This window comes from Cataglyphis hispanica, chromosome 22 (genome assembly GCF_021464435.1).
Source record: "Cataglyphis hispanica isolate Lineage 1 chromosome 22, ULB_Chis1_1.0, whole genome shotgun sequence".
In the NCBI taxonomy this organism is placed as follows: domain Eukaryota; kingdom Metazoa; phylum Arthropoda; class Insecta; order Hymenoptera; family Formicidae; genus Cataglyphis; species Cataglyphis hispanica.
Window position 1 is genome coordinate 551,450 of NC_065975.1, and position 27,309 is coordinate 578,758.

Here is a 27,309-nt window from a genome sequence, read left to right on the forward strand (position 1 = left end):
GAGAGAAACTCAAACTCGTACATTTATTTTACAAATTACAGCAGCGGATGCGGAAAGCAGTTCGAGTACACCTGCAGCTAAGGGAAACTTATGGCCACGATCGAAGTCGTATATCGAGGTAGGAAGTATCGCGGATAAGTGTCCCCGCTTCTGAGAAAATCCGTTAAGTAGCGGGGGAGATATCGGCTGCTTCCTGAAGCAACTACATTCTCTGGCGAAAGTTAGCCAGAAAGATTGCGTTCTTTACAATCTTCTTAAGCTCAAAAAAGATGCGTTCTACTCTTTAGAAATTGTTTTGTAAAAAAGTAATAATAAAATGATAATATTGTGAGAAAATAATATCTAAATATTGATTTTTTTTTTATATTATTGCATAGAATTATATATGAGATTATAAGTAGTATCTTTAGACGTGCTTGCACAACACACACATTTTTAAGGAAAATTCTGTCAAAAGTTTGGTTGAAACTTACATAATTAAATTCCATAAATTTTCTCTATGAAAGATACTTCACAAATATTTACGTAACTATATATTCAGCTATTTTAGTAATCAAGTCAAGCACGAAATCAATAAGAAAATGTATGCGATATAAACAAATTTTGAAATAAAAAAAAAACTTATTTCGCATAAAATATAAATTATTTCAAGAGTAATATTATCGGAGCTCATCATTCGAAGACCAACTTACGACGAATTGTCAAGAAAATCGGATTTGTCAAGATTCTACTTATTAAAGACGCAATATTGAATATTTCGATTCAATGGCTATGAACCTGCCAAAGTATTTCGCGACGCTTGTCGCTATCTTCTTACCAGTACAGAGTACCGCAAAATCCTGTTATCTACTTAGTATGAATAAATTTCAAGCTCCCGTGCCCGATACAGCGACGTCATTACCATAGAATTTACTAACTATAAAATATGGCTTCTGTCGCCGTGGCTCGTCGTTTTACGTGCTTAACGTGCTCGGATTTTTCTAAAGCGTGTCGCCGCCGAAGATTCTCGACAAGAGGAAACTTTAAATAGCAAACGGTGGGTGGAGTATCGATTTGCCGTTCAGAATCTTGCCACGACAACGTCGTTCCGGAGTACTTCGACAGGAAAAGCACAAATTATGTAAACCGATTAGTGGCGCGGGCCAATCTTTTACTGCAGTTAAGATTTTAAGTATGGACTCACGGAAAATTTCTGTCTCTGTCTTTATATAAAAATAGTCAGTCCGAAATTAATTTCTCACCGAATATCGAGCTGAGGATAACGAAAAATAAACAAGTAAAAGAATTGTATATCAATATCATTTATATCTCTCATAAGCTTAATTTGCGAGAATTATTTTCGATATAAAGTATTTTCTCATCAAATTACAGCTGCCTGGAAATATTTATTGAGGAAAAATCGATTTGAAAATTGTGTTCAAAGGTGTTATTTTTTTCAGTAGATTCAAAATGCCAAAAATGTTAAAAAAAAAATGATTATAAAATAGAAGACATACATTTGTCCATCGTAGAAATATTCTCCAATACACGCTTCCCTCCCCAAGATTGCCGAGTTGCACTATTTGGATAGTAAGAGGCTCACGTGTCGCGCTGATGAGCCTGTTCCGGTTCGTTTCTCTCATGGATGCGTCACTCAGGGTGACGCAGAAGAAGAGCGAGATGACGAAAAGGGAAACGAGAAGATGGACGCGCGCAACAACTTAATTTGTTTCCTAGGGTGTGCTTGCGCGATGCACAGCAGCCATTAAGCGAGAATGGGCAGGCGCGATTTATGCGCGGCGAGATTATCCAGCAGCGACTAGATAACGGACGGAATTTCGGTGGCCTCGGCTTCTATATATATATATATATATATATATATATATATATATATACGGACGACAGATCGAATTTATCACCATCGACCTACTTGACTATCGCGCAGCGTTCTTCGGGGCGCGGTTCTCTATAGGGCGCCTTGAGTAAACGAAACTTTTGTAATTGTTCCATCGAATCCCCGCCACGATGGTCCTCGCTTTTCCCTTTATTGTCCTCCTTAACGATCATTGTCTCGACTTGGAAACAACCAGCGGAATGGAATTGGCGAAAGTACATCAAGATGTGGACGACGTATAAGTATATAACTATGCGCGCGATAATTTTTATATAAACAGAATATGTGTATGTATTCAAATCTTATAAAAAAAGTTCTCTGAAAGTTCCCTGATCTTCCAGATATTTTTATTCAAAATTCTAGAGAAGGAAAATAATTTAAAAATTTTTTGATACAACTTTCTAAAATAACTGATTGACAAAATAAATAACTTTTGTTATTGCATGCGTTTTCTTGTACAGTTTTTATTCGTACCAAAAAAAAAACATAAAGCCTTTTAAATTTGTAGTGCTAGATTTGTAAATATATTAAAAAAATTGAATAACTCTCGATTTTTCACTTGCATAAAATTTTCATTTATACACAATTCGATATTAATATAAGGGATTATTGATACGCGCTGTTTAGATTTTATGAATTTTATGCATTAATCCTTTGAATTTGTAAATGTGTTTGTGAATATATAAAAGCAATGCCGTATCTATTGCGCTTAATTATATGGATAAATGAAATGCGTATATACAACAATGGATATCGAGTTAAAACAAATATCCTTTGTTAGTTCCCATTCGTGATTCTCCCGAGTTGCGTGAGTCAATAAAATGTGCAAAAATATAACTGCAGATATTGATGTATTTAAATCTGAGGCAAACATCTCTCTTCTTGATTTTTTACGACATGTCAATATACTCGAAAACTGTGTTTTCTGCTACTTGAACGATCCGCAATAACCCGCTTTCTCATGGAGGATACATTGCCAAAAGTTCAGGTCATATCATTCATAATTCCAGAAGAGAATTCCAAATGTGGACGTCGTATAATTTTGCCGATTTGCCGCCTACCCTTTTCGCTAATTATGTACGTATTACGGGGATAAAAGCACGAGAACGGACGCGAATAGTGATGTAATGTTAATTCGACGAGAATTATAAAAGCGCGTGAATTTTGAAAAACGTGCGAGTGCAAAATAGACTGTTAATTCCTTAAAATGCCTCGGCGTAGCAAATAATTCCGCGTTATTAATGCAAATACGAGCGAACCGCAGAGGCAAAACCGTTCCATTATCATCGTAAAACGTTATGAAATATTAAAAATGTGCGCGCGCGTGTTGTCCGTTCCAAAACTGTTTGCGAGTGTCGGTTAATTTTTGCAAAAAACCAACCGTTTCATCCAGGCGCGATTAAAAAGAACGTAACCGAGATTAATTCGCGCTCGAAGCCGTGATTCGATGCGGCGGAACTTTCGTAATTGTTCTATCGATTCCCTTCCGTTTTGCCTTCCTCTACGGTCCTCACGTCTCTTTTCCCTTCCTTGAAGAATAAATGCTTCCTCCCCCCACCGAGATTAAACGGTTAGGCGTGTCTCATCGCGATAAACAAGAGTTCATAACATTTTCGAATGCAATAAATTAGCAGCGATAAATTTATACCATTGACAGATTCAAGGATCGTTGAGATTTTGTTACGATGAAATACAGAATCTAGTCGTAAGGTAGTGGCACAAAATTCTGTTCCAATCGAAACTTCGTTTCTTTCGTAATAAGATTTGTTTCGTTGACAATCCCGTCTGTCGCGGATAAAGACCGCCGCGAATTTCCAGGCGATCTTGATGGTATTTTGCGCGAAAACGCGTCGCCAGGTCGTTTTAACAAGAGCACAGAAACGCGTAACGGCAAAAGTCACGGTATACCCGTTGGCTTCATGTTACTCCCGTTTTATGTATATCCGCTGCGCGTATAAAGCCGCTATCGCATTACTAAAGCCCGGGCGGGGGCGACGTAGAGAAGTTTCCTCGCGGCGACGAGTCGGTTGGTTGGTTGGTTGAAACTAAATAGTATATATACATGTGTACTAAACAGACTTAACCGACAGATTTAATCAACGTTACTTCGACAAATATAGATCTTAGATATTGGATCCGGTCTTAAGATACGAGGATAAGAAAGTGTGTGCATTTTTCTTACGAAAAATAATATCAAAAATATATACAGGTTGTCAAACCGGAAAGTAACTATACACTTACTTGAAATGTCAAAAGAAAAAAAAATTATTAAATGTTATTAGTAAATTAATCTTTTTTCACGAAAAATGTTGGAAGTGATCTCCACGCGCGTGCAAATCTTATTATCGAAAATCTCCAACTCTTTTATCGTTAATGATATGCCTCTGATAAAGATTCATTTGCTAATAATGTTTGAAAAATTTTTTTTAATATTTAAAATAGACGTATATAGTTAATTCCCGCACGCGAACCCTTTGTATAATAAATACATAAAAAAAAACACATTAAAATTTATAAGTGGGAGTAACGTGAGGCTACAATGTTTTATTAATAATTTTCATAATTTAATACGTCTATAATAATTGTTAGCTTTATCGCGTAGCTTTACGCAAATGACAATTTAGCAAGTGATAATACGATATAGCGTGTTGCTCGACTTATGTACTATTTTAGGCCGATGACGACAAGAAAGAAGTGAAGTAAGCGAAAGAGGGAAAAGCAGCAGGCGCATATCACCTTTATACTTCCACTCGCTCGCGAGTTATTTATTTTTATGGGGGTTTTTCCCTCCCCTTCCTCTCTTTTCCTCCCTTCTGCCGCCGGTTCTCCAAGAATTCTCGAGGAACGGACGACGAGTTCGGCTAGTCGAAGGGAGAGGGGAGAGGTCGACGGCGGGCGCGTTATGGCCTTCTCTCCTCTCGTCTCCCGCTCCCGTCCGGAGATACCCTGAGCGCCGGGGGAGAGAAACCCCGTGCCCGCTTAATGGCGTTACGGGGTTGCCATGGTTACGGGGAACCCCATGGAAGCAACGCCACCGCCACCGCCGCACCCAGCGGAAAGCCCATTTATTCTGGAAAAACATTATAAGAACGCGCGCACGAGCCGCATCAAGGTCGGCCAGCCACTTTGGCATCCCTCTGTCCCTGCACACGACTTGCAGCATCCGTGCTTGCACGCGTGCAGAATCGTGCCTCGTTTTTCCAGAAGGCGGGCGAAGGTCGCGGAAAAGTAACCCTCCCTCACGAGATACAGATTGCCGAACGGTGAGAAAAGCGGCACGTGAAGTCGGAAATCACGAGTTGCCGCCCCCGGTGTTGGATTCTTTCTCGCGACTTTCGCAGAGGGGATCGATTCGGTTTTATTATCTCGCGCCGGGCGAGAGGCTGACGTATGGTTTCTCCGCGCTCGCGTGCTAACTCGACACGTTAACCCCGTCTTGTCATGAGGAATATTAAAAAAAAAAAAAAGCTGACGAGAAGACATACATTCTTTTATTAAACGAATTGGTTTCGAATTGTGCTAAGCTATTCTACAAGTCTCTATTTTATTTTAATTTCAAACGTAATAAAATACGCAATCGTAATAAAATAGGAATAATGATTGTACGGTACATTGGATGGTGAAAAATTTAATGACTAAAAGTAAAAAGTAAAATTTAATTCATTGGGAAAAAATATTTGATTTTCAGATAATAATCAAGAGTGACAGAATTGGATTGGCTTGTATTAATATTATATTACGTAGCGTAAATTAATGTACCGATTAATTTTATTATCATGAACATGACGTAAAATTTGTAAAAAAGATCTCATCGTTCAATCTCGATTGATCCAATTTATCACTATACATCAGCAAAAGTAACTTCACACATACACAGATTTTATCGAACGCAAGCAAGAGAGAAAGGGAGAGGGGAAGCAAAAGGGAAGGAGAGCCGGTCTTCCTGCAGTGCGTCAAAGCGAACGAGACGCATTAATTAAAACAACATAGAATCGCATTGCGTAAATACCGGCCGCTTTTGTAAACATACACATTACAGAATGATACAAGCAGTGTATCATGGTGACGTTATTACCATCACAAACTGATGAATTGGTAGACATATTAAACGTATTAATAAATCCGCTTATACGCCGCGTTGCGAAATAATAATCCACTGAATAATTTGCGAAATACGCCACCGCAAACGACCGTATATGCCGGTTCGTGTGACTGCATTAGACTCGGTAATTATAATTACACATGTTCCGAAAAATCGAAGAGCGATGTTTTGTTTACGTCAAGACGTCAAATAATTTTTTAAAAACAAACAACAGTATTTTTTTTTCGACGAGTCTCAAAAATGAAATTGTTAAAAACCCTCACATAAGCGAGATGTTATTTCTGCCAAAAATATTAATGTAAAGATTATATTAAAATATTTTATGCTAAATTTAAAAAGTTGCGAGATATCACACTCGAATCTAAAAATCGCAAACTCCACTCGAGTTTAACAACCGTAAATATAAAAATAATAAAAATTGAAAAATTCCTGTTATAGTAAAAAATCTATATTCTTAGAATAAACTAAAATTCTCTGGCTACTCGTTTCACACTTTTCAGTCAAAATAAAATGATAAATTCTTACTTGTGGAAATTTCATCTCCGCGTTTCCGGCCGTCCAAAAATTTTCGCGAAACAGCTCGCGCAAAGCAACTGCGGCCAGCAGCCACAGAGGCCCCTTTGCGGGTAACTCGCGCGTCAAAACATCGGGCAATTAACCCTCGGGGGATTTAAAAGCGGGCGCAAGGAGCGTCGTGCGAAAGACAGGGAAGAAGGGGACAGCGGCCATCTCTCGCTTATATGTCCGGAGAGCGGGGAAGGAGGAGGGGGGGGGGAGTCATGCGCCCAAGGGAGTCCTCCTGGAACTTGGGTTCCAGCACGCGACCGCAAGGGAATTACTAAGGATTACATGAAAATTCTATTATCGTCTTAACGTCGCGTCTCATAAACCACGATGTTCGCGACGAGACGTTCGAGCCCATTGTTGTACGTATCAATCCTCGTTTCGATTTGACATCGGGATGTGACCCGATGTATGCATCGGACGCTCTTCCAACTGTCCTCGCGACGTGCTTTTATACGGATTGCAACTGACGGATCTTGACACGTATCACTATCAGCGTCAGTATCAGTTATGGATATTCAAACTTGCGGTTTTGAACCACGCTATCTATAGAAACCTTTATCAGAAAGGGGGTCACATGATGATTTTATTCTTTCGCAGAATGTCAGATATATCCGATTGTTCAGGCTAATGGATCGTTCTATATTTTTCACATATGTAAAATAAACGCGAATTTCATCCATAATAATATAATAGATCACCATTTCTGAAATGGAGATTTACTGGTAATAATTTTACTTCGACATCGAGCATAAATGACAGTTTAATTATTCAACGTTAATGGATTGTTGTAAATAATTCTGAGAATTTTAGACACATGATTATTTACAATGTACTCATTTTATACATTAAAAATTTTTCTTGTGCAAATATATTTTACGTTCCATTCTCTAATGTTTCTTTCAAAACTATTTGACAATCATTTACGAAATTATCATCATATTATTAAATAAATTTAAAAAATAGAGTGCAATGAAATATTATAATATTTGGAGATAGATGGAATGGAAAGACGAGATGCATTTGCGAGAAACAATCGATGTTTTATGATAGATGAAATAATGGAATAAGGAAGATTCAATATGCGATATATTTATAACAGTTTCACGCGAGAAGCGAAAGCGAGCAAATCCCACGTCCATTATCCACATGATCCCGAGTAAGCGGGCTTAACGTTATGTTTAATGTCGTCGACGCGCGTGATGATGCAATCCGATAATACAAGGCGCGAATAATCGCGCATCTCGCGAAATTGGCGTCACGCGATAAATTGATGACCCGACGTCATCCGCCGGCAACGCAAACGTTATATACGCGGCGCCAGGCTTTAATAAGGGGCGCGCGCGCGGTCCAGAGAAAGAGAGAGAGACAGAGGGTGGTATCGAGACACCGCAGCCAATTACCGTTCCCTCATTAATCCGATTAATTGTAAATTACACGAAAAGTCCGTTATCGCCTTAGAATCGCTCTGTAATGAAATTATACACACGTGTCATCGATCGCGTGTATTCTATACGCACGCCTCATTAGCCGGTAGAGTGGCCTCCTCCCGAAGAGCAGCGAAATCCCTTAACCCGGTTGATGAACAACGTCCCGAAACCCGAGTTTCCGAGAAACCGAGTTACCAGCTTAATGCCACGGTTACTATTAAATTCAGAAGCGAAGATTGTTTCAGAAACGGTAGCACTACACCAGTGAGTAATTGCACTAATTCATTTTCGCTAGAATCATATCTCACGTTTATTCTCTTCACAATCTCACGTTTTCGAGATAAAAATGAAATTAAATAAAGTTTTTTTTTTTCGAAATCAAGCACCGATCCTTCATTGTTCGAATTACCGTTTAACAAACCGAGACTAAAATTATATTATAATAATCGAATTATGTATGTGGGCTTTCGTCAAATATAATTTAGAAAAAAATTAATGCTATGCAAAAAAAAAACCGTAAAATGAAATAATTATCGTATTCGTCTCTAGCACTCCTTTGTTTTTAACTAATCAAACGCAAAAAAAATATTACTTTCATCAATGATGATTATTACCGTGCTGAAACGGAGACAATCTTAATCGGATCTGATACTAAAGTACGTCCCTGACCTGACCGGGTCTGTCGCCACGTCATCGTATTTTCCGACAATTACCCTGTATACGCGGAGACAAATACTCTCTCTCTCTCTCTCTCTCTCTCTCTCTCGTTCTGGTTCGCTTTTAAATTGAACGTGACGATCGGTGCTCGGAGTTGGTGAGTGTGGCGAACGATCGACGGTGGCCGGTCGGTGTGGGTGGCTCGCCACAACCAATTACCGCTCTCTCATTAACCCTGTAATAATCGCCGCCCTGTCTGCATCCCTCGCGTGCGCTCTCTCTCTCTCTCTCTCTCTCGCTTGCTTTGTAATACATGCATCTCGCGCGTAATCGTTTGTGAAAAAGGGCCCTCGGAAACGAAATAATCAACGGCGAATATTAGGGTCAGATGTGTCACGCTTAAAATCTCGATTTTTGAAAGACTATGTATACTTTCGATATATAACTATCCATGAAAAAAATCCATAACATTCCAAGAATTAGACTAAAAAATTTATTTGCAATTTATAACAATATAAAAATTATTTTTCTCATTTACTTATATATTATTATTCAAATTAAATATATATATATATATATATATATATATATATATAATATATTCATATATTTTCTCTCCTATAATTTCTAATACAAGAAGAATAAATAAAAAATAATCAGAGGAACATTTTTTTTTTAAGTGAAATTTGAAGAAATGATAAACAATTGCTCATATATAAATTTCTCAGTCCAATCATTAGAATTTTTTGTTTTATAGATCAAAAATAGAATAGAAATATTTTTTAATGTGTTTCTTTGGCAATGCTTCCCGATTTAAGTCCTTTCATTTTAAGCCCCAAAATATATATAGCGCCATACCTGACCGAGACAATTATATGAATATGCGCGCTGTTTGTGCAATAATCGCCATTTGAAAGCCAGGGATTCTGAAAGCGATATAATTTCGAGTAAATTCAAGTTTCGAGTATTATAGATACGAGAAAATGTATTTTGGTCCAACACAATATTCAGGTTTCTACTGTCATGAATAAACATGGACATTAATATCATCGATTGATTGTCAGCCAGTATAAATCAATTTTAATCGCGTTAATTCTCTAACGCATATCATAAATGACATTTTTCACAATTTGGGAACGAAATAATAATAACATATATTCATTCAAATAAAATTCTCGATAGAATTCATACTTCGATATCGTTGTATTTCTCGAATATCGACATCTGAAAAATTGATTGACATCTATACTTGATTAAAGCGTATTTTTTCTCGACTTATAATCGGAACATCGACGTCAGGAAAGCGCCACGTGTCTATGCGATAGTTCAGACGGTAGACCGATCTTAATTAAGAAAATTAAGCTACTTATTGCAGAGCGTTCTGAGAAGTTCGCCTACTCCCTCTCTCTCTCTCTTTCTCTTGCCCCCTTGCCCTTCCGCTTCCTCCTCACAATTCGCACACAAAGCAAGCCTGACCCCTTAACACACCCTTCACCCTTCAGTGGTGGCAGTTCTCCTTAATGAGCGCGCGGCTAATTGGTCCGAGCTTTATTAACGCCAGAAGCATCGAAATCGACAACGAGCGCGGAGATATCGAAGAAGTTCGCGAACGAAAAACGGCGACATGATTTTACGCGGGTGTGTTCGAGTGTTCATTAAATACGACGGCTGTTTCTTCAGCACGATCCCCCCGGGAACGATGCTCTCTCTCGTATCGGAAAGATCGATCGTATCGCGACGCGACGCGACTTGCGATTGCTCTCTCGATTTATAAGTCTTTACGTTGCCATTGGCGAACAGTTTCGCCAATGGCAGTTAACTGCAAATTTTTCTGTTTCTACGAAGAGATGGAAAAATTGATTTCTTAACTATGACAGTTTAATGCTATACACAAGGGAGGGAGTTTCAACTCTTTATCGCGAGCATCCGCGAGACACGTCATTTTATATATAATATATAATAAGGAGGAAAATCAGTAAAAATACACACTGAAAGCTAAATTATGATGATTAAATTTCATAATTATTATTATGAAATTTATTCCATTAATGCGCCCAAAATATAAAGACTAAATTATTATTTAATTAGCTACCACCTCGATTGAATAATGCTCTCTTTCTACGATGGTTTTCTCCAATATTGCAATCAAACCGATATATATCATCAAAAGCTGTATAATATAAATAGATCATTATGCGAAGCATAGCGACGATCTGTCAGAGTCTACGAGAATCTCGTTATATTTCTTTTTTTCATATCAGCCAGGATCTTTTTATTGCAACTGCATCCGCGACTTAATGTCGAGCCGGTGAAATATTACGTTTCTCGTTATAAGGTCTCGTTTAGAAGAAAATGCGAATGCGCAATAAAAAAACAGGTAAAATCGTACCAATGGAGATTCCAATTAATGCAATGAAAAGTTTGCGAAATTATACAACTTCTAAGACATTAATTAATATGAGAAAGTGATGGAATCTCTCTTTTATAGATATTCAAAATAATTAACAAAATCTTGCTACTTATTTTATTAAATGGATTTTACTGAAATAGCCTTTACTTGATTAGAATTTTTATTTTAATTGAAATATCAAAGATTAAAGAACGAATCAAGATAATAAAATTAACTATCACTAAGAAAGGATTCAATTCTACAAATGAGAGACCAAATATATATATATATATATATATATATATATATATATATATATATATCTTACGGAATTAAAATTCAGAAATATAAAAAATTTTTATTGGCCCCTATATCAAACTAGCAAAGCAACGAACAAATAAAAAAAATTGCAAAAATGCTTACTCATACGTTGCAGAAAAGGAAAATAACATGATCTTATCTCAGATGCATGACACCGTGTCATCGTGACTTAAAATATTCGCGGAACAAGCGGAGATATTTATAAAGTTCGATGATAGAAATGCCAAAAATTCTGCTTGACTCTTCTCCCCTGTACTTCGCAATGACCCACTACACTTTATTTCGACTTTTCCGACGAGTTTCACGCTTCACGGACGGATATTGAAATTTTCGTCACACACGCCGGAACGTAAGGAACGCCCATATGTATGGCTGAGCGATAAGGGAGGCGCTGCTTATTGCAGAATGGAAAGTCATACACTAGATGGAGATCGTTGTTTTCCCTTTATAGGGTGCGTGCAACTGCGAATGGAATATACATGAGCGGATCCGCGGCTACGGTATGCGAGGGTTGCACATGAACAGATAGCGTTAGCGCATCCAAGAACCTTTCCAAGGAGATGTGCCCCAAGAGACAGTACGCGTGTATCCCCTTTACCGAATGTCTCGGGACGACCCTTAATTTTTGTACTTACTACTAGTGCGACGGACTTCTGTCAGTTTCCGGTCTCGTGGGAACCTTGCAACAAAAAACGTAGTAAACTCTGGAGAACGTCAGAGTCTTTTTCCGGCAATGCTTCACGTTAGAGAACTTGAAATAAAAATCTTGATGAGGACACTCCACGTAAATTTCGTAATTGTGTGGAAGGGAAAAAGTATTCCTAAAGTAAAAAGTAATCCTCGAAAAGTGCCTTCATATTTTTCGCAACAATATTTTTTCTTTTCTTCCTCTAACAATGATAATTATATTTTGCATTTACAAAGAATATTTTTAAGATATATATATTGTACTTCGTTATATCGTACAAATGTATTTTTACGACCGCTGTAGAAACAAAAACATATTCCGACACGCTTATTGCGCCATGGATCCATTTTCACGCGTTTCGCTCGTTACCGGATCGTTGTATGACGTTTCTGTTGTTATATATCGTGAGTGGAAATTTATCGCTTTACCAAGGCGAGGAAACACCGAGCGGTGAAGGTGACCCGGAATTTTCGGTCCCGTAGCAAAGTTTATCGAAACGTCGTTAAGCAGTTAACTCCGCGACACGGTCGATGGCGTCATTCGTTTTGTTACAGACGGTGCCGGAGCGCCACGTAAGTGCCTTCTCCGCTGAATGTTTAGGCTCGAAAAGGTGAAGCCGGTCACGTTCTCGATATCGGACGCGTTGTCACACACACTCTGTACACACTTCGAACCCTTCTTTCAACGGGGCGAGAGAATTATTCGGTCAATGAACTGGCCGAACAAGTTTTATAAATGAATCTGCTGCTTTATTTTCAATTCATTTTTATACTCCAAATTATGAATTTCAAATTTTACTTACTAGAATAATATAATGATTGTTTATTTAGAGGCAAATGTTTTATAACAAGGATAAAAAATAGATTTTCCAATAAATATTCTCTGATAAAAAGTGCTAATTGAAAAGATTGTATTCGATATTTTATTCGATCAACAGAGCAAGAAGATGTATTGATACAATTATATCAATATATCAGCTTTAGAAATATTTTACATCTGCTCCAAAATCCACCAACTTTCAAATAGCACTTTGCAATTATTCATACTTGATTATTGTACTCTACTAATATCTTTTTCTACTTAATTTACGTGATATTTCAAACAATTAGAAATAAATTACTGTTTCAATTCTCCAGTACTCAATTAGAAAATATTTCAAATACAAGCATCATTGTATTTTCAAATCGCTCACGGCATAAATTTACAGACATCTATATCAATATCCACTTAATTGTCCGCACAATATCTTCATCATCGCGTATTCATCACGAATGCATTTCCAAATAATCAACGTACTTCGTAAATGATAAATATGTCTAGCAATAGATTGCACGCCGTTATGATTAATCGTTTCTCTTTGACGCGCCCTTTTGCATTTATGAATCGTGACGACGCGAAGGAAAGGGCGCGATCCCTGAAAGTCCTTTATCAGTATTCGCGCAAACTGCCATTACGTAATGTACGTCGTAGCGTGCATCGATATTAATATTCGTTTGTCGTCATTTCTCCACTTTCTATCTGCATCTCCATCCTAACGACGCTTTGTCTCCGCTTCCATTTCTTCTTCTTTTTTTCTTTTTTTTAATACAAAACGATTCCGGTAAATAACATGCCCGTAAATGAGGTCCTACTCGTGTCAATGGCCGCATTTAAGCCTGCATTTATTAAAAATTTTGTTCCGTTCCAAGTCTCCTTTTCCTTTTCTCTCCGTTTATTTCAGATTTTCACGGTTGTCAGTAACGAGCGATATATTATTCTCAAAAATGTGCTTTTCATTTTAATACCGTGATGTGAGACATTTTTTTCATTTATCCAATGCAAGCACAGCTACATAATAAATGCAAATCTTCTCTTTGACAAAATTTAACTAATATATACCAATGCAATCTCCCCACCTACTTATGTTATTCTGAGTTTCTCAAATTATATAATATCATATTATTTCTTTAATTTAAATTCTCTTTTTAATTTTTATATTATATAAATTATATAAATTGTTGATATATATAGACAGAGAGAAAAAGAGAGAGTGTGTGTGTGTATCTTTCTAAAAGTAAATCTATAATCGCAACAATATTTAATATGCAAAAAAGATGAAAACAGTGCAAGTGATTAAATTATAAAAATTCTTTTCAATTATACAGCGTCCCATTTTCTCAAATTAATATCCTATTTTTCTTTAAAATACTTTTCCCGTGGCTCAGATTGGTATCATTTTAAGTGTATCATTTCACGTGAGTGCCTTCTCGGTATGGGATACAACATGGCAGCTTAATGCGCTATATAGTGCGCTGGTCTAATACTACTTCGCGCCTCGCGTAAGCGAAGTTCGACCCCGTAGCCGCAGATTGATGCGTCGAATTATATTTGTCGCGCGGCGCAGCTGCTGTCTGAATTATACGCTACATTTAGTCCCCGTTCCATCCCCCCCCCCCACCTGTCCCTCCATCCCGTCGCGACTATCCCGCGCCCTCGGCTTTGATGTACTCTTAGGATCACGGCAGTCGATGAATTTTATTCCACTTTCGCGGCTGTCGAGAGCCGAATCTTCCCGGCCGATCAATGTCGGATTATTATATTAAGCTCTTTTTAACGAGGACAAAAATTTTCGTCATTAAGCGTGTGTTCCTGATTGGATACGGTATGAAGATTCAATGTTATAATCGGGATTAGAAGAAAAAAGAAGCGTTATGAATAAAAGTGCGATTAAAAAATATATTTACAATATATAATACTTTGATGCATTTTTCTCTGTGAGATATTAATCATTTAATATTTTTTCATAAAGCTTAAATAGAGCTCGAAAATCAAATTTTTTAATTCCCTATAATTGGATTTAAAAGACACATGTTTGTAGATCGAGCAAATAATCGAGAATTAAATTTTCCATATGAATAAATTATATTATCAGACATTTGATGGATTTTTACATGTTTCATATACTGAAGCTGAGCAGATCTTCAATCTGAAATTCTTGCGACAACGACCTAAAATTTTATTCATCCCATATCTTCCATTATTCAAAACAGGTGGCCCTCAAATCTCAGTAAGAAAAGACGTAGTCTACGCAAACATTACCCTCATTTCCCTGAAAACATCTATTCTCAACTGATTTCGATAAAAGCGGAAAAAAATACCAGACCAGAATCGACGTGACAAAATTTAAGCTACAATAGGATTTTGTTCCGCGAAAATTCGTTTATACGCGCACAAGAATTGACGCGTAAAACTTGATCGGGGTGAGCTGCCTGCAATTGTCACTTTCAAAATTCCTATTCCAATATAAACTCAATATCTAATATTATTATTTTTTTTATGTCGAGTATATTATTATTACAATCTATTTTTTAATAATTTATGTATTTTATATATTTTTTTTATATATGCAATAAGATACAAAAAAGCATTAAGTAGTAAATAGAGTTAATAATTGTTATAATATAAGATTATAATAATAATTGCAAAAAAAAATATACAAAATTGATAAATAAACTTAAATCAAACTTTTTTTATAGTAGGCAGCACATGCAATCATGGTATAAAGGTTTTTTTAATTATTTGACCATCATAGACTTCGCTCTATAAACTATAAAACCTCGGCTTTCTGTATCGTCGCTTCCAATGAATTCAATGCCTACGGCTAGGCAGGCTTGATAACAGCAGTAGACAGCTGGTAAACAGAGAAGAAACTGGGGGTCTCGGTGCATGAGAGAAGGGCTGGCGTTAATTCTATGGGACAGAATTTACGAACGACGCAAAGGGGGCACACCGAAAATATGGAAGATCATCTTTTATATTAGAATCACAATATCCGAATCGCCGAGAACGATAAAAACCAACCCAAGTTACTTCTCAAGCAAACGCAACATCACTAATCTTACCGTACGTAAATTTACGGACGGGCAATTGTCTCTAAACATAAATTAAGAACTTTCTTGTCATTCCGATATCTGTGATATAATATTCGCAAAACCGTATAACCAATATTATCTCAATATTAAGATAAAAAATAATTCAAAACTCACCGATACGATGCGCAATGCGGCGGATTCATAAAACACAGCATTGATCTGTAAATTACAAATACAATTAAATTATATATAAAGTAATGCCGAAATTAATTAATATTTTGAAATATAATTATTAAGCACAATTAAATTTTTATTCGTTTTTTTTAAATATTTAATAAAATATTTAATAAAAATCTCAAAATTTTCAAAAAAATTGATATCAAGCTGATATAATAGAGATATAATATAATTTAATGTTTTATTTAGACGTAGATATAATCAATATAATTGTTGAATTCTTATTTTTCACTACTTTATTATCATATGAATTATAAATTATAGTATCTCGTGTTTAATGCATTTATAAAATTTTAATATTTTTTAATTCTATTTACAATACCTTTAATTTTTTGCTATAAATATTTTTTAAAAGTGAATTTACTAATATATTAAATTAGCATTTCTATAATATTAATTTTCTTGCTAATTGGCAGTAGTAATGAATTTGATTAAAGTAAAATATTTAATTGTATATCTGCATTTGATTTCTCATGGATACCAATTATTAACGAAAGTTAAACAAATAAGACTGTAACATCAGTAAGCATATTAAACTTATTATATAATATCGGTATATATTGATTCATTCTACAATTAGGCTTGATCAGGTGTGATCGATCAAATCTAATTAACTGTAGTGCATGTATGCGTATATATATATACACATATATACATGAGAACTAATGTATCCATAATATATTAATTTTAGACATACGTATAATGTTATTTCTAAAAGATTCGGTCGTCAAAAGAGTCGGTTTATTGCAGAGCAAAAAATCATACGCGTATTATATGTTAAAGTTCCTTGGAAAATATTTGGTTTAATACTCTTTAAGCTTACAAATACAATACAATTTAATATGTTTTATTTAGACATATATATAATCAATATAAAGTTAATATTAAATTGACCGATATAACAGTTTTTAAATATGTATAGTGTATATATGTATACATATATCGCTTTTGAGAACTGTCGATTTATTGCAGGGCGAAAAATCATATGCATGTTACGTCAAAACCAGCATGTTGAGTAATGGAGAAAATATTTGTTCCAATATAACACCTGTCATATGAAAGTAAAAATGCCCCACAAAATTCCATACGCTATAAAAGAAAAATGAAAACACTCATAGCTAAAAAAAAAAAAAAAAAAAAAAAAAAAATAAAACAGAATGCTGAAATAATAAAATCGAAACATATATACGCGAGAAAGAAAGTACGAAAAATTTTACATTTTTTATACTTTGAATTATTTAATTTCTCCCATGTCTTAACAAATACTTATTTCCATATCGCAAAAGAAATATTATCCTTCCCTACAATAGCCTGAACTGCATAATTCATCAAGTTTCGTCGAAGATGTTGCGTCCCACGCGATGACGCGATTGCTCGTGCGCATTAAAGTCGATAGCACACGCGGGAGCAGGTGGACTTGTCGATAGCATGTCGACGATGAAGAGACCGTATTAGCGACACGCTGCTCTCCATGAGGATGTGGGTGACAGAGGCAGGGCTCGCCGAACTGACACGTGTTTTACGCACAAGGCGAGCCGTGCCATGGGACACGGCCTTTCCGGATCGAACTGGTAGTACGTACGTGCGTGTGTGCATGTATGCGGTTCCTTCCGGCGCATTTCCCCACGGGATTCGTCGGACAAACGTCGCGAAACTGGTTGCCCGGGGAAATTCGTCGACCTTTAGCGTAATAGCCACGACGACGTCGTCGGGACGACATTGTTGTTCCTCTTTATTTTCGCGACCGCGTCGCGCGTCTCATACGTGACTCGCAAAAATGCGAGAAAACGTTCGCAAAACGGCGAGATGAAAACGTTCGTGATGAAAACTCGCGAAAAGAAGCTGCACAATGCGCGCCATATATAGAGAAAACTGCAACGTGATTCTCGAGAATAACTGTAGATTGCGTTTTTTTCGAGCAAGAGCGTAAAGATAACAATTTAACAAAACCATTTATTTAAGATAGTACATATTTTGAAAGAGAGAGGAAATTTTCTTACGCGACGGATGACAGACTCTTTAAGAACTTGACGTTTATTGCAAATCCTCGTCTGCGATATTTCTCATTGCGCGTTTCAGGCGGTATCGGAAATTCGCCAAACCTCCTCCTCTCAGCGCGGGAGAGTTAATGTTGTCTCGTCTCGCGTCCCGGTCCAACGCGGCTCGATCGATAAAATTAATCCATTTAGATATTTCAAATGAACCCGGGGCGGGTATGCCTGGATGCACCCCATCGAGGCCGGGGTTTCACATCGAGCATACAAATTCGAGTAGCGGCGAGTTTTCAAGTGGTCGATCGCCGAGCCGTGAGCTCGGGCAACGCTCGTCTGTCGACCTCCGCGGATATTGTACGCGTCCCATGAATTATGCATATTTTCCACGATATGAGTGCCTGAGTGATGGACCGGCACGTAGCTTTGACAGACTGTAAATTAGAATGGGAAAACAGGCGAAGGCACGGCCGCGGCCGTGCATTACGATTTCGGCAAGTTATAACCGAAGAAATCGACCAAAGAACCCGGAGTGGTTCTTATTGTTGGAAATATGAATATTCTAACCCACCATATTCGCTAACACGCTGTATTTTAGCGTCTTATTCTCCTCTATATATATTAAGAAAACAAAAACATTTTTTTCTTTTAATTTTTGTCTGTTTGTCTTAGAATTTCTTATAATTTTATTCTATATTTTGATGTATCACATAAAAGATATTAAATTAATGTTATGAATGATACAAAGAATACAATTTTCTCGGCAACAAAACATTTTAAGAATCTATAAGAGAAGAGTTTACTCATGGAAAATAATTGCACTGTGTGTGACAAGAGCAGTTGCACATTTTATAATTTCTGCTTGTTGAAATTAAAACGCGCATCGTTATCCTCGCCCATCGTTAAGTTCCAAAAGAGAATAGCGTGCATTCCGGAATCGTCACACGGTGCGCCAATCCGTCAGCTGATTGTGACACATGCGCGGCAGACACATATCGGAAAACAGTGACAGGAAGAAAAAGTAAAATATGAACGCGCGATGACTAGGTGCGCTTGTGTTTTTCATCCGTAACAAATTGGTGAGATATGCGGACATGGATGCGTCGTGCGACACGTGTACCTCGCGTGTTACAGCGTTTTGGAATCGATCCAAGCGAGAACCTCGATGATTTGTTATGGTTATTCCTGAATAACGCCCGATTGTAATATCCATTACAATATAAAAGACGATAAAATAATTTCCATTAATGTGCTTAAATTAACAATAACTCTGCAATTAATACACACAGTGATGATTCAAAGACCTAAATTTTAACGAAAGCTTTTCATCTGATTGGAAATTAATTTCTCTACCGGATATTTCATTTATTATTTAGTATACAGAAAATATTTTGGAAATAGTTTTAAAAATAGAGACTCAATGTGATGGTACAAAGAATTTTTCGGTCACGTTTTTATTGTACGAAATTGACGATCGATGTATTGTAGTACATACAATAAATACGAGTATTCGATTCCCGTCACAAACTATCCTCGTGCTATTTTGTTCGTGTTAAAAAATATATGCGATACAATGCGGTATGCACGCGCGTTTATAAATACAATATTCTATACAATATTCAAAAGAATAATAACTCTAAATTTTTGTATATATTACCCGCGTTTTGTAAAAATTTTAACATCAACTTGGTTGAAATATTTTAATATGATAATATTATGATATTAACATTAAACATTCGCAAATGTTTTTCAGGGGATACAATTTGATATTCATATCTCTTTAAAACTGAGAATCAAATGCAACATATTTTTAATTTTATGAGACAGAACATATTTTTGCCTTTAATTTTCTATTATTATTTGTTGTGATTTTATACTTTTATTCTACCATGCATTGAAAATTTTCTTAAAAAATTCTTTTACATTCTACGATATATTCAGAATATCTGAGAATATATTCGCGCAGGTTCTTGCAACATTACATAATGTACTTTGGTATTCTTCACATTTGAGTAAGATAACATAGACATCAATGTCATGAATATGATGGATAAATCCACCTGCATAAAACAAAATGTGCCAGGCTTCTCAGACTATCTAATAATATGGCACAATTTTTGAGAAAATTTGAAAAAAAATGTGTAAAGAAATTTTATATTTTTTTAAATTTATTTTTAAAAATATTTTATAATATTTTATAATTATATATAAGTCCTATATTATTAATGATTAAATATTAAATAGATTTAATATTCGATTACTAAATGATAAACCTGTATTTTCGGCGAAAATCATTGCAAAAAAGATCACGTATAATGAAAATCGAAAAGAACGTCGTCGCACTGATAACGGCGCAGCTGTTAACACAGCGAACCCGATCGATATCGTCTCATTGCATCTGTCAAATTTACCCTTCCGCAGGTTGAACGTACCATAATTTCACTTTGTGATCCACTCATAATGTTTTTATGACCCTCCACTCACCCTCTCCGTTCCCTCCTACTCTCAATCGCCAAACAATACCGTAGCATATTGCCGCGTATTATACGAATTATTATGCATAGGCGCGGTATTAAAGCGCAGCGGCATCAGCCTTGAACAAATATAATAAATATATACCGGGTGGTTAGATCGTCGGCTTAAGTGCACGCTGCACGTACTAGACCTTATGGCGTTGATGTTCCCGCTTATGCTACATTTACAGCGATTCCATCGGCATAAATGCGTCCGCCCGATGTTGTATGTATCTGGGTCGAAAGATATCGGTCTACGTGAAATCTCGTAACAGCGGTTGTACACTTGGACTAATGCACAAATCGATCGACGACAGGATGCGGAGATCGATCAAATGCGAAAAATGTTGAAAACATTGCCGAGCGTGACGACGTAATAATGGTTCATTAAAGTGCAGAGTTCACCTTAATGCGAAATATACGTGGGGTTGCGTGAATAAGAAGGGACTAAAAATATAATCGTTATGCACGTCAGATCAGCGAAAGGTCAGTGGTTTCGTTTATGCTCTAACGTGTTGTTAAACGCAGCCACTTTTCGCGAGAATTCGATATAATAATTTAAAAGCAAATTCTGCAAAATTCGCGAAAATATTCTATTCCATAATTTTCTCTCTCTCTCTCTCTCTCTCTCTCTCTCTCTCTCTCTCTCTCTCTCTCTCTCTAGCAAATCTTAAATTTTATACGAGATATCTTTATATGTCGCAGTTTAATTTCGCAGCACAAAACGTTGCCTTCGTAGAGAAAGCCTTCCAAAAGTTCTTCTCGGGAAATATATGTAAACGCGACCGCGCATCTCGTATACATTTTCCCGAGCCTTGTAAGACGATGCATCGCATTTGTAATGTCGTCCCGAGGGTAGCGAAAGGGTTGCGAACCGTACAATAACGTTTCTCTGTCCGCCCACGATCACGCCTCGATAACGACGCGCGTCGTCGATGCATACATCGACCCGAATCCGCAAAATTTGCCTCACAGCCGCGCTTCTATTCGCTTTATTTCCCCGGGCTTTATCTCCTTCGGGATATATCCCGTTTACCACACACCGCCGGGGCAAAACGACGGACTATCGATTTGCTGGCGGTGGTGTAAGCCTCAAAGCCAATTCGTCAGGCGGGGTCTCAAGACGTAAACCGGCACAACGCTGGCGTCGGTGGCGTCGCGACACGAATTCGCGACGTTAACCCAGATCGTCGTCCTTGGAGGTGGTCCAGGATACCCGGTCGATTGCCAGAATACTCGGACGCCTGTCGGACGCCTGCGAGAGATCGCCGCGAAAAATACGCGGACGACGCGCACGCTTTTTTAGTTCCATGTCGAAACGAGATTCCGGCCAGCTCCATGTTTCTCGTAAAAGAGATCGCGGAGAATTTTTGGCGCTTCGTAAAAGAGTAAAATGTTACTATCGCTCGTAAAACAAATGACATAAGAGACTGGGAGAGTTTTAACGAGAGACAAATCTGTGACCGATCATGTTGAATGTAATTACGTTAATCCTTTTAATTTATCGAGGATAAATTTTCCTTTTAGGAAAAAGAAAATTGATAGATTCTTATTTTCTTCTTCTATACTTATTCTTAAATTTTATATTTATATATATTTATGTTTTATATTTGTATTTTATATTTATATTTTTTTTTTTTTTTTTTTTGTATATTTAACATTAATGACTCAAATAAATATATTCTTAATATTTTTTTATACAACTGCAAGCTAAAAATAGATATGTCATTCTTAGCAAATCTATACTTTAATTGATATTTCTGCATGCATTGTAACAACGTATCATCGACCAAAATATCTCTACATTACGACGCAAGCAAAACTTTATTTGCAAATATGTGAATACTTTAAGCCAATTGCACTTTTTGTTTTTATCGTTATGTCGTGTGATACTCAAAATAAAAATTGCTATTGTTAAACTGTAGTGGTGAAAAATTTCATTGCACTTGGCGCGCGTTATTGTGCGGCAAAGTGCACTTGAGAATTTTCCGTCGGGAATTGAGATTTTCCGTATTGTTCCGCGTTTTGTCCCTTTCTCTTACATTCGTAAACATTCCTGCGAGAGTAGAAGGAAAGCATTTATAAAGCGAATATAAAGTTTCGTTTGTTATGAGAATTATGTCTCTCGTAACAACAGTAATGCGCGCACACGTTATGAATCTAAATCCGAAATTTCAAAAGCTCACACACAATTTTTTCTTGTTTCACACTTTCCTCTTTAATAAAATTTATTTTTAAAGCAATTTTTTTTCTAAAGAATTTTTCAACGTATACAAAAAAAAAATTATACAAAAAAAAACTTATACAAAAATTTATACAAAAAAAAAAAAATGATATATACAAGCGATACAAAATTAAGTTGAATAAATTTCATCACAAAATGTAAGCTTGTTTTAAAATACATGTTACTTGTATGAATAAATATGTTAAAAATAGATGACACAAATCGTATCTAAGAATCCATTTGAAAAGAACAGAAAACTTCGATACTCTCTCTCTCTCTAATTATGTTCGTTCTCTTGCGCGTAAATTTATATCGCATATTTTTTCAGCATCAAAAAATTCTTTCGCGCGAAAGCCACTTACGCTTTTACTTGTGTGCGATGTTTGTGAATATAGGACGATGAAAGGCGCGCCTTGTACTTAAGGGAAGAAACGTATCGAGCAAATGAGATATAAATTTCCTCTCCCGTTTCGTCGATCATTTATTCGACGGTTCTCGATCGGTGGCGGATGGAGAAGCACGGCGAGAGAGCCAGGGGCAATGTACACTTAAATAAAGGGTCGCCACGTCGCTTGTGGACGTTCTAAATAGATGGGCAATGGGTTCTTGAATTATGACCATCTATATCGAGAGTTGGCCTAATGCAATTATCCCTTTTAGAGTATATTGGCTCCATTTGTATATTAAAATTGAACGCAGCCGCGTGTACCGTTGCACTTCTATTAAGTACGATTAAATGGCCTTTAATTTGAGTAAAAGGCGAACGAAAAAATCTGCGGAAGATAGGTACAGACATTAGTATAACACGGCATTATACTGTCTTATTATTTTAGAAAATACGATATTATTTCAAAGAAAATCTCGCATACAATTTATTTTGGGATAGTTTATGATATAGTTTATGGAATAATCTGGATATTTAATTCCGTTCCATAATTTTATCAAATTCACATGCTGTTGTTGAGAATACATAAAGCAATTTGAAAATTAAACATCAAAATTATATTAGCATCTCTCAATTCCAAACAAATTAATTAATGCTATTGAGGTTGTCGGTTGAAAGAAAGGTTTGCTAATAAAGAAAAAAAATATCCACAACTGTTTTTCGTAACTAGCAAAGGATGGAAGAGTCTGTGTTTCTCGTAAATGCCCGTGGCATTTTGTTGCAGACCAGAAAACATGTTTGCGGCTAATGCGCAAGAAGATATCCAATTATAACAGAGTAAAATATTTAAAAAAGATAACTCATGCAAAAAAAAATAGCTTCTCATCTTTACTATTGTTTTACGACGTCTGCGCAATAGTTTATCCGCTTACCTTATCAAACTGCGTCCATAAAAACGTGACAATTTCAAAAGGCGCCTACTTGTCGTTGCTTGTAAAGATTTCATATTCTCGATATATCGAATGAATATGAAAAAAAAAAAAAATCAGATATTTCTCAGTGTATTTTTATAATATAATAGTAAAAGCGCTTAAAAGAAATCCCGGGGAATAAACATGAAATGTAATATTTTAATTTATAACTTTATGTAGTAACATTAATCATTTATGTAAAAGTACAAAATATAAAGTAAAAATTGTTTATGTCAAAATATCTTTTAATGGAATAGAATCACTTTGATAATATTGCGTCGACAAATCAATATTTATTTAATTCCTATTAAATTTTCACAAATATTAACGCTCGCGGAATTTTCTCGTAAATTGATTTTCCCGTATTTTAATACGCATGTATTATACATGCACTATATGTATTACGTAATCTATATGTGAAAAAATAAATTCGTGCAAAAATATCTCCGACTGCTATGAAAGCCGAATCGAGTCGCAGAAATCGGGTATGTTTCGAGCAGCTTTCGCGGTGTATCGAAAATCGAGGAAAATCGTACGCGGTATCGGGGAAAAACTGGGATACGTGGGAAAGACTTTGTCTGGGATTTACGCGAGTTTTTCGTGCGGCATAGCCATCGATAAACGCGGGCAAGGATATGGCTCGAGATGCCTCTTTGTACGGTTCGTCCGGCCGCAGACAGTAAAGATAGCGGCTTTAGTATCATCCCCCTAGTCAGGGGAGGAGGGAGCGGGGGCTCGCTCGCGGTACAAATTCGAGGACTCCGGTAATTCCGCGATACGAGCGGCAACGAGGGTAACGAGCTTCCCGCCAGATTATCTGGCCGATGGCGAGGGCGCGGAGGATTGTGTTGGCAACGTGTATCCACCTTCTACGCTGCTAACCGGAGGGAGTGCGTCGCGGAAATATCGATTGCCAGCTCTCTCTCTCTCTCTCTCTCTCTCTCTCTCTCTCTAAGCGGTCTTCTCTCCGCGTGGCGTTTAACAAGCGCGCGTTACGATAGCCCCTTTTAAAAGATCGCACTTCTGACTTCAATGGGCCGTGTAATCGGATTAGGATCGAACCACAATGCGCCTGTGTGTTACACGAATGTCTAACGTTCCACGTTGTCAATTTCATCTGCTGGATACCGGGCATCATCACGGTACAACCGATGCGCACACATCCGGCCTATCGATCGTTACGTCGTTATGATCCGAGGCTTCTTCGAAGGATCGTAACCCGAGAAGATACGAAAATAATGCGAGATGTAAGATACAGAATAATATAATAATCAATGGAGATTCGAGACGGAAAACAGATGTGAGACCAGAAGGTTTAGACAAAAAAAAGAATGCAAAAATCAAACGTATATTAAGGTTGCTAGTGTTTGAGAAATATTAATAAAAAAAGTATGTAATTATATATGATTTAAAATGTTTGCAATTTGCCTTGTTTCAAGAGCGACGTTATCGCTATAAATGATCGCGTTATCTGATGATAATATATACATGATAATACGATATTAGAGAGTTAATCTCAATTCTAAATACATCTTCATCAAAATATTAATTTACGATTCCTCTCACAAGAACGCAAATTGATGATAGAATACTCGCATTGCGAAATTGTTTGCTCCCGACAATTGATTTATTGCCACTTATCGTTGTTTATCTTTCGTCCTCTCTCTCTCGCTCTCGGACTACCTACGATAAGCAAACTAAAATTGCGAACTTTAAAATGAAGACGCATCACGTGCATTTGCGATAATCAACCCAATGATTCAAATGTGCAATCTCGTAGCTGGTGGATGATTAAATCAACATAGCGTCTCTTCTTTTTTTTCAAAATTAAACACAAAATTACAAAATTAATTTGTTACTCGTTGAATATTCTGACGACGTCACGAGAGCACGAGCGATCCGTCAACGTCAACTCGGATGGCGATTATGCGTGCCCGAATGAACCGTTAATTATCAGTTGCAGTCTGCACGCTTCTCAGAACCATACATCAGCATCGGGGCCCTTGGCGTGTCTCGAACGAAAGCATATTACTTCGCAACGATAATATTTACGAATTTCAGATCGCAGATTCGAGCTCGCGCGCATATCGCGGGCGTATTAAATTTACGATAAACAACAGCATCGAATAACGTTTGTATATGTATACAGACGGAGCATTTGAAATTTTTGTTATCAATACCGAGAAAATATTCACAGTCAAACTACTCTAACATTATTATCTTGTTATTACAAATGTACTCGTAATAAGAAATGAATTGTTCCACGAAATTATTTTCGCTTGTGAGCTCCACGCGAGTTGATCTTTCTTTAATGATTATTTTATAAACAATAAATTTTAATTTCAAGTTTAATTACCGAGAAATATTTAATATAATTTATAATATTTAATATTGAAGAAAGAGAAATAATCAAATAAATTATATTTAAAATAATATATATACGCATATATATATATATATATATATATATATATAGTAATATTTAAAAATATCGGCTTCTTAAATTTTAAACATAGATTTAGTGCACAAATTTTAAAACACGATGATTTATTTAAAACTATACGTCTCCTTTGTTTTGTAATCCAATAAACAAATTTAATATATAATATATAAGACACGAAAAAGTTGTCTGCCTAGAAATCCGTTATATGTATCCCGTTTCTTGCGCTTTTCCAATGCAGCCTCGCAAAGTGCTGTATAAAATTTAGTATAGTGTGCTTATGCCTTCTGGAAAACGTAGATGGTTATTCAAAATGAAACAAACGGGCAAAGCCATTTTTAAGAAATGCTGCAGCGGTAAAGCAGACTTGCACGCGGTTTAAATAATTCACGTCATTTCTTATTAATCGGCGCCTTATATTCCGACTCGGAATATCCAATTTCTCTCCCTCGAACGCATTTTCTCTTCATCTGCGATTTACCATAATTCATCGACTTGGCAGCGTAATTTTTCGTTTTTCGACACTAAGTTTCGTTATGTTAACTTTCATGTAGGGCAACTGCGTTAATCTACGAGTATATTCTTGCGAACAGAGCGGGATGTCGCGTTCGTGCCGCGACTGCGAGAGACCGGCGCATTAAATAAGTGAGCGGGTTTTTCGTCTGTCCTGGAG

The 27,309-nt window shown here is 36.6% G+C and overlaps 1 protein-coding gene across 1 annotated transcript in view; it reads right to left on the reverse strand.

Annotated features, from left to right (window-relative positions):
• The window catches only part of LOC126857641 (uncharacterized), a 63,009-nt gene that overhangs the window by 23,779 nt on the left and 11,921 nt on the right, over positions 1-27,309 (reverse strand). Inside the window, exon 2 of the mRNA XM_050607287.1 lies at positions 16,050-16,094. Coding sequence (XP_050463244.1) covers positions 16,050-16,094 — 45 coding nt within the window. The remainder of the gene's footprint in view (positions 1-16,049; positions 16,095-27,309) is intronic.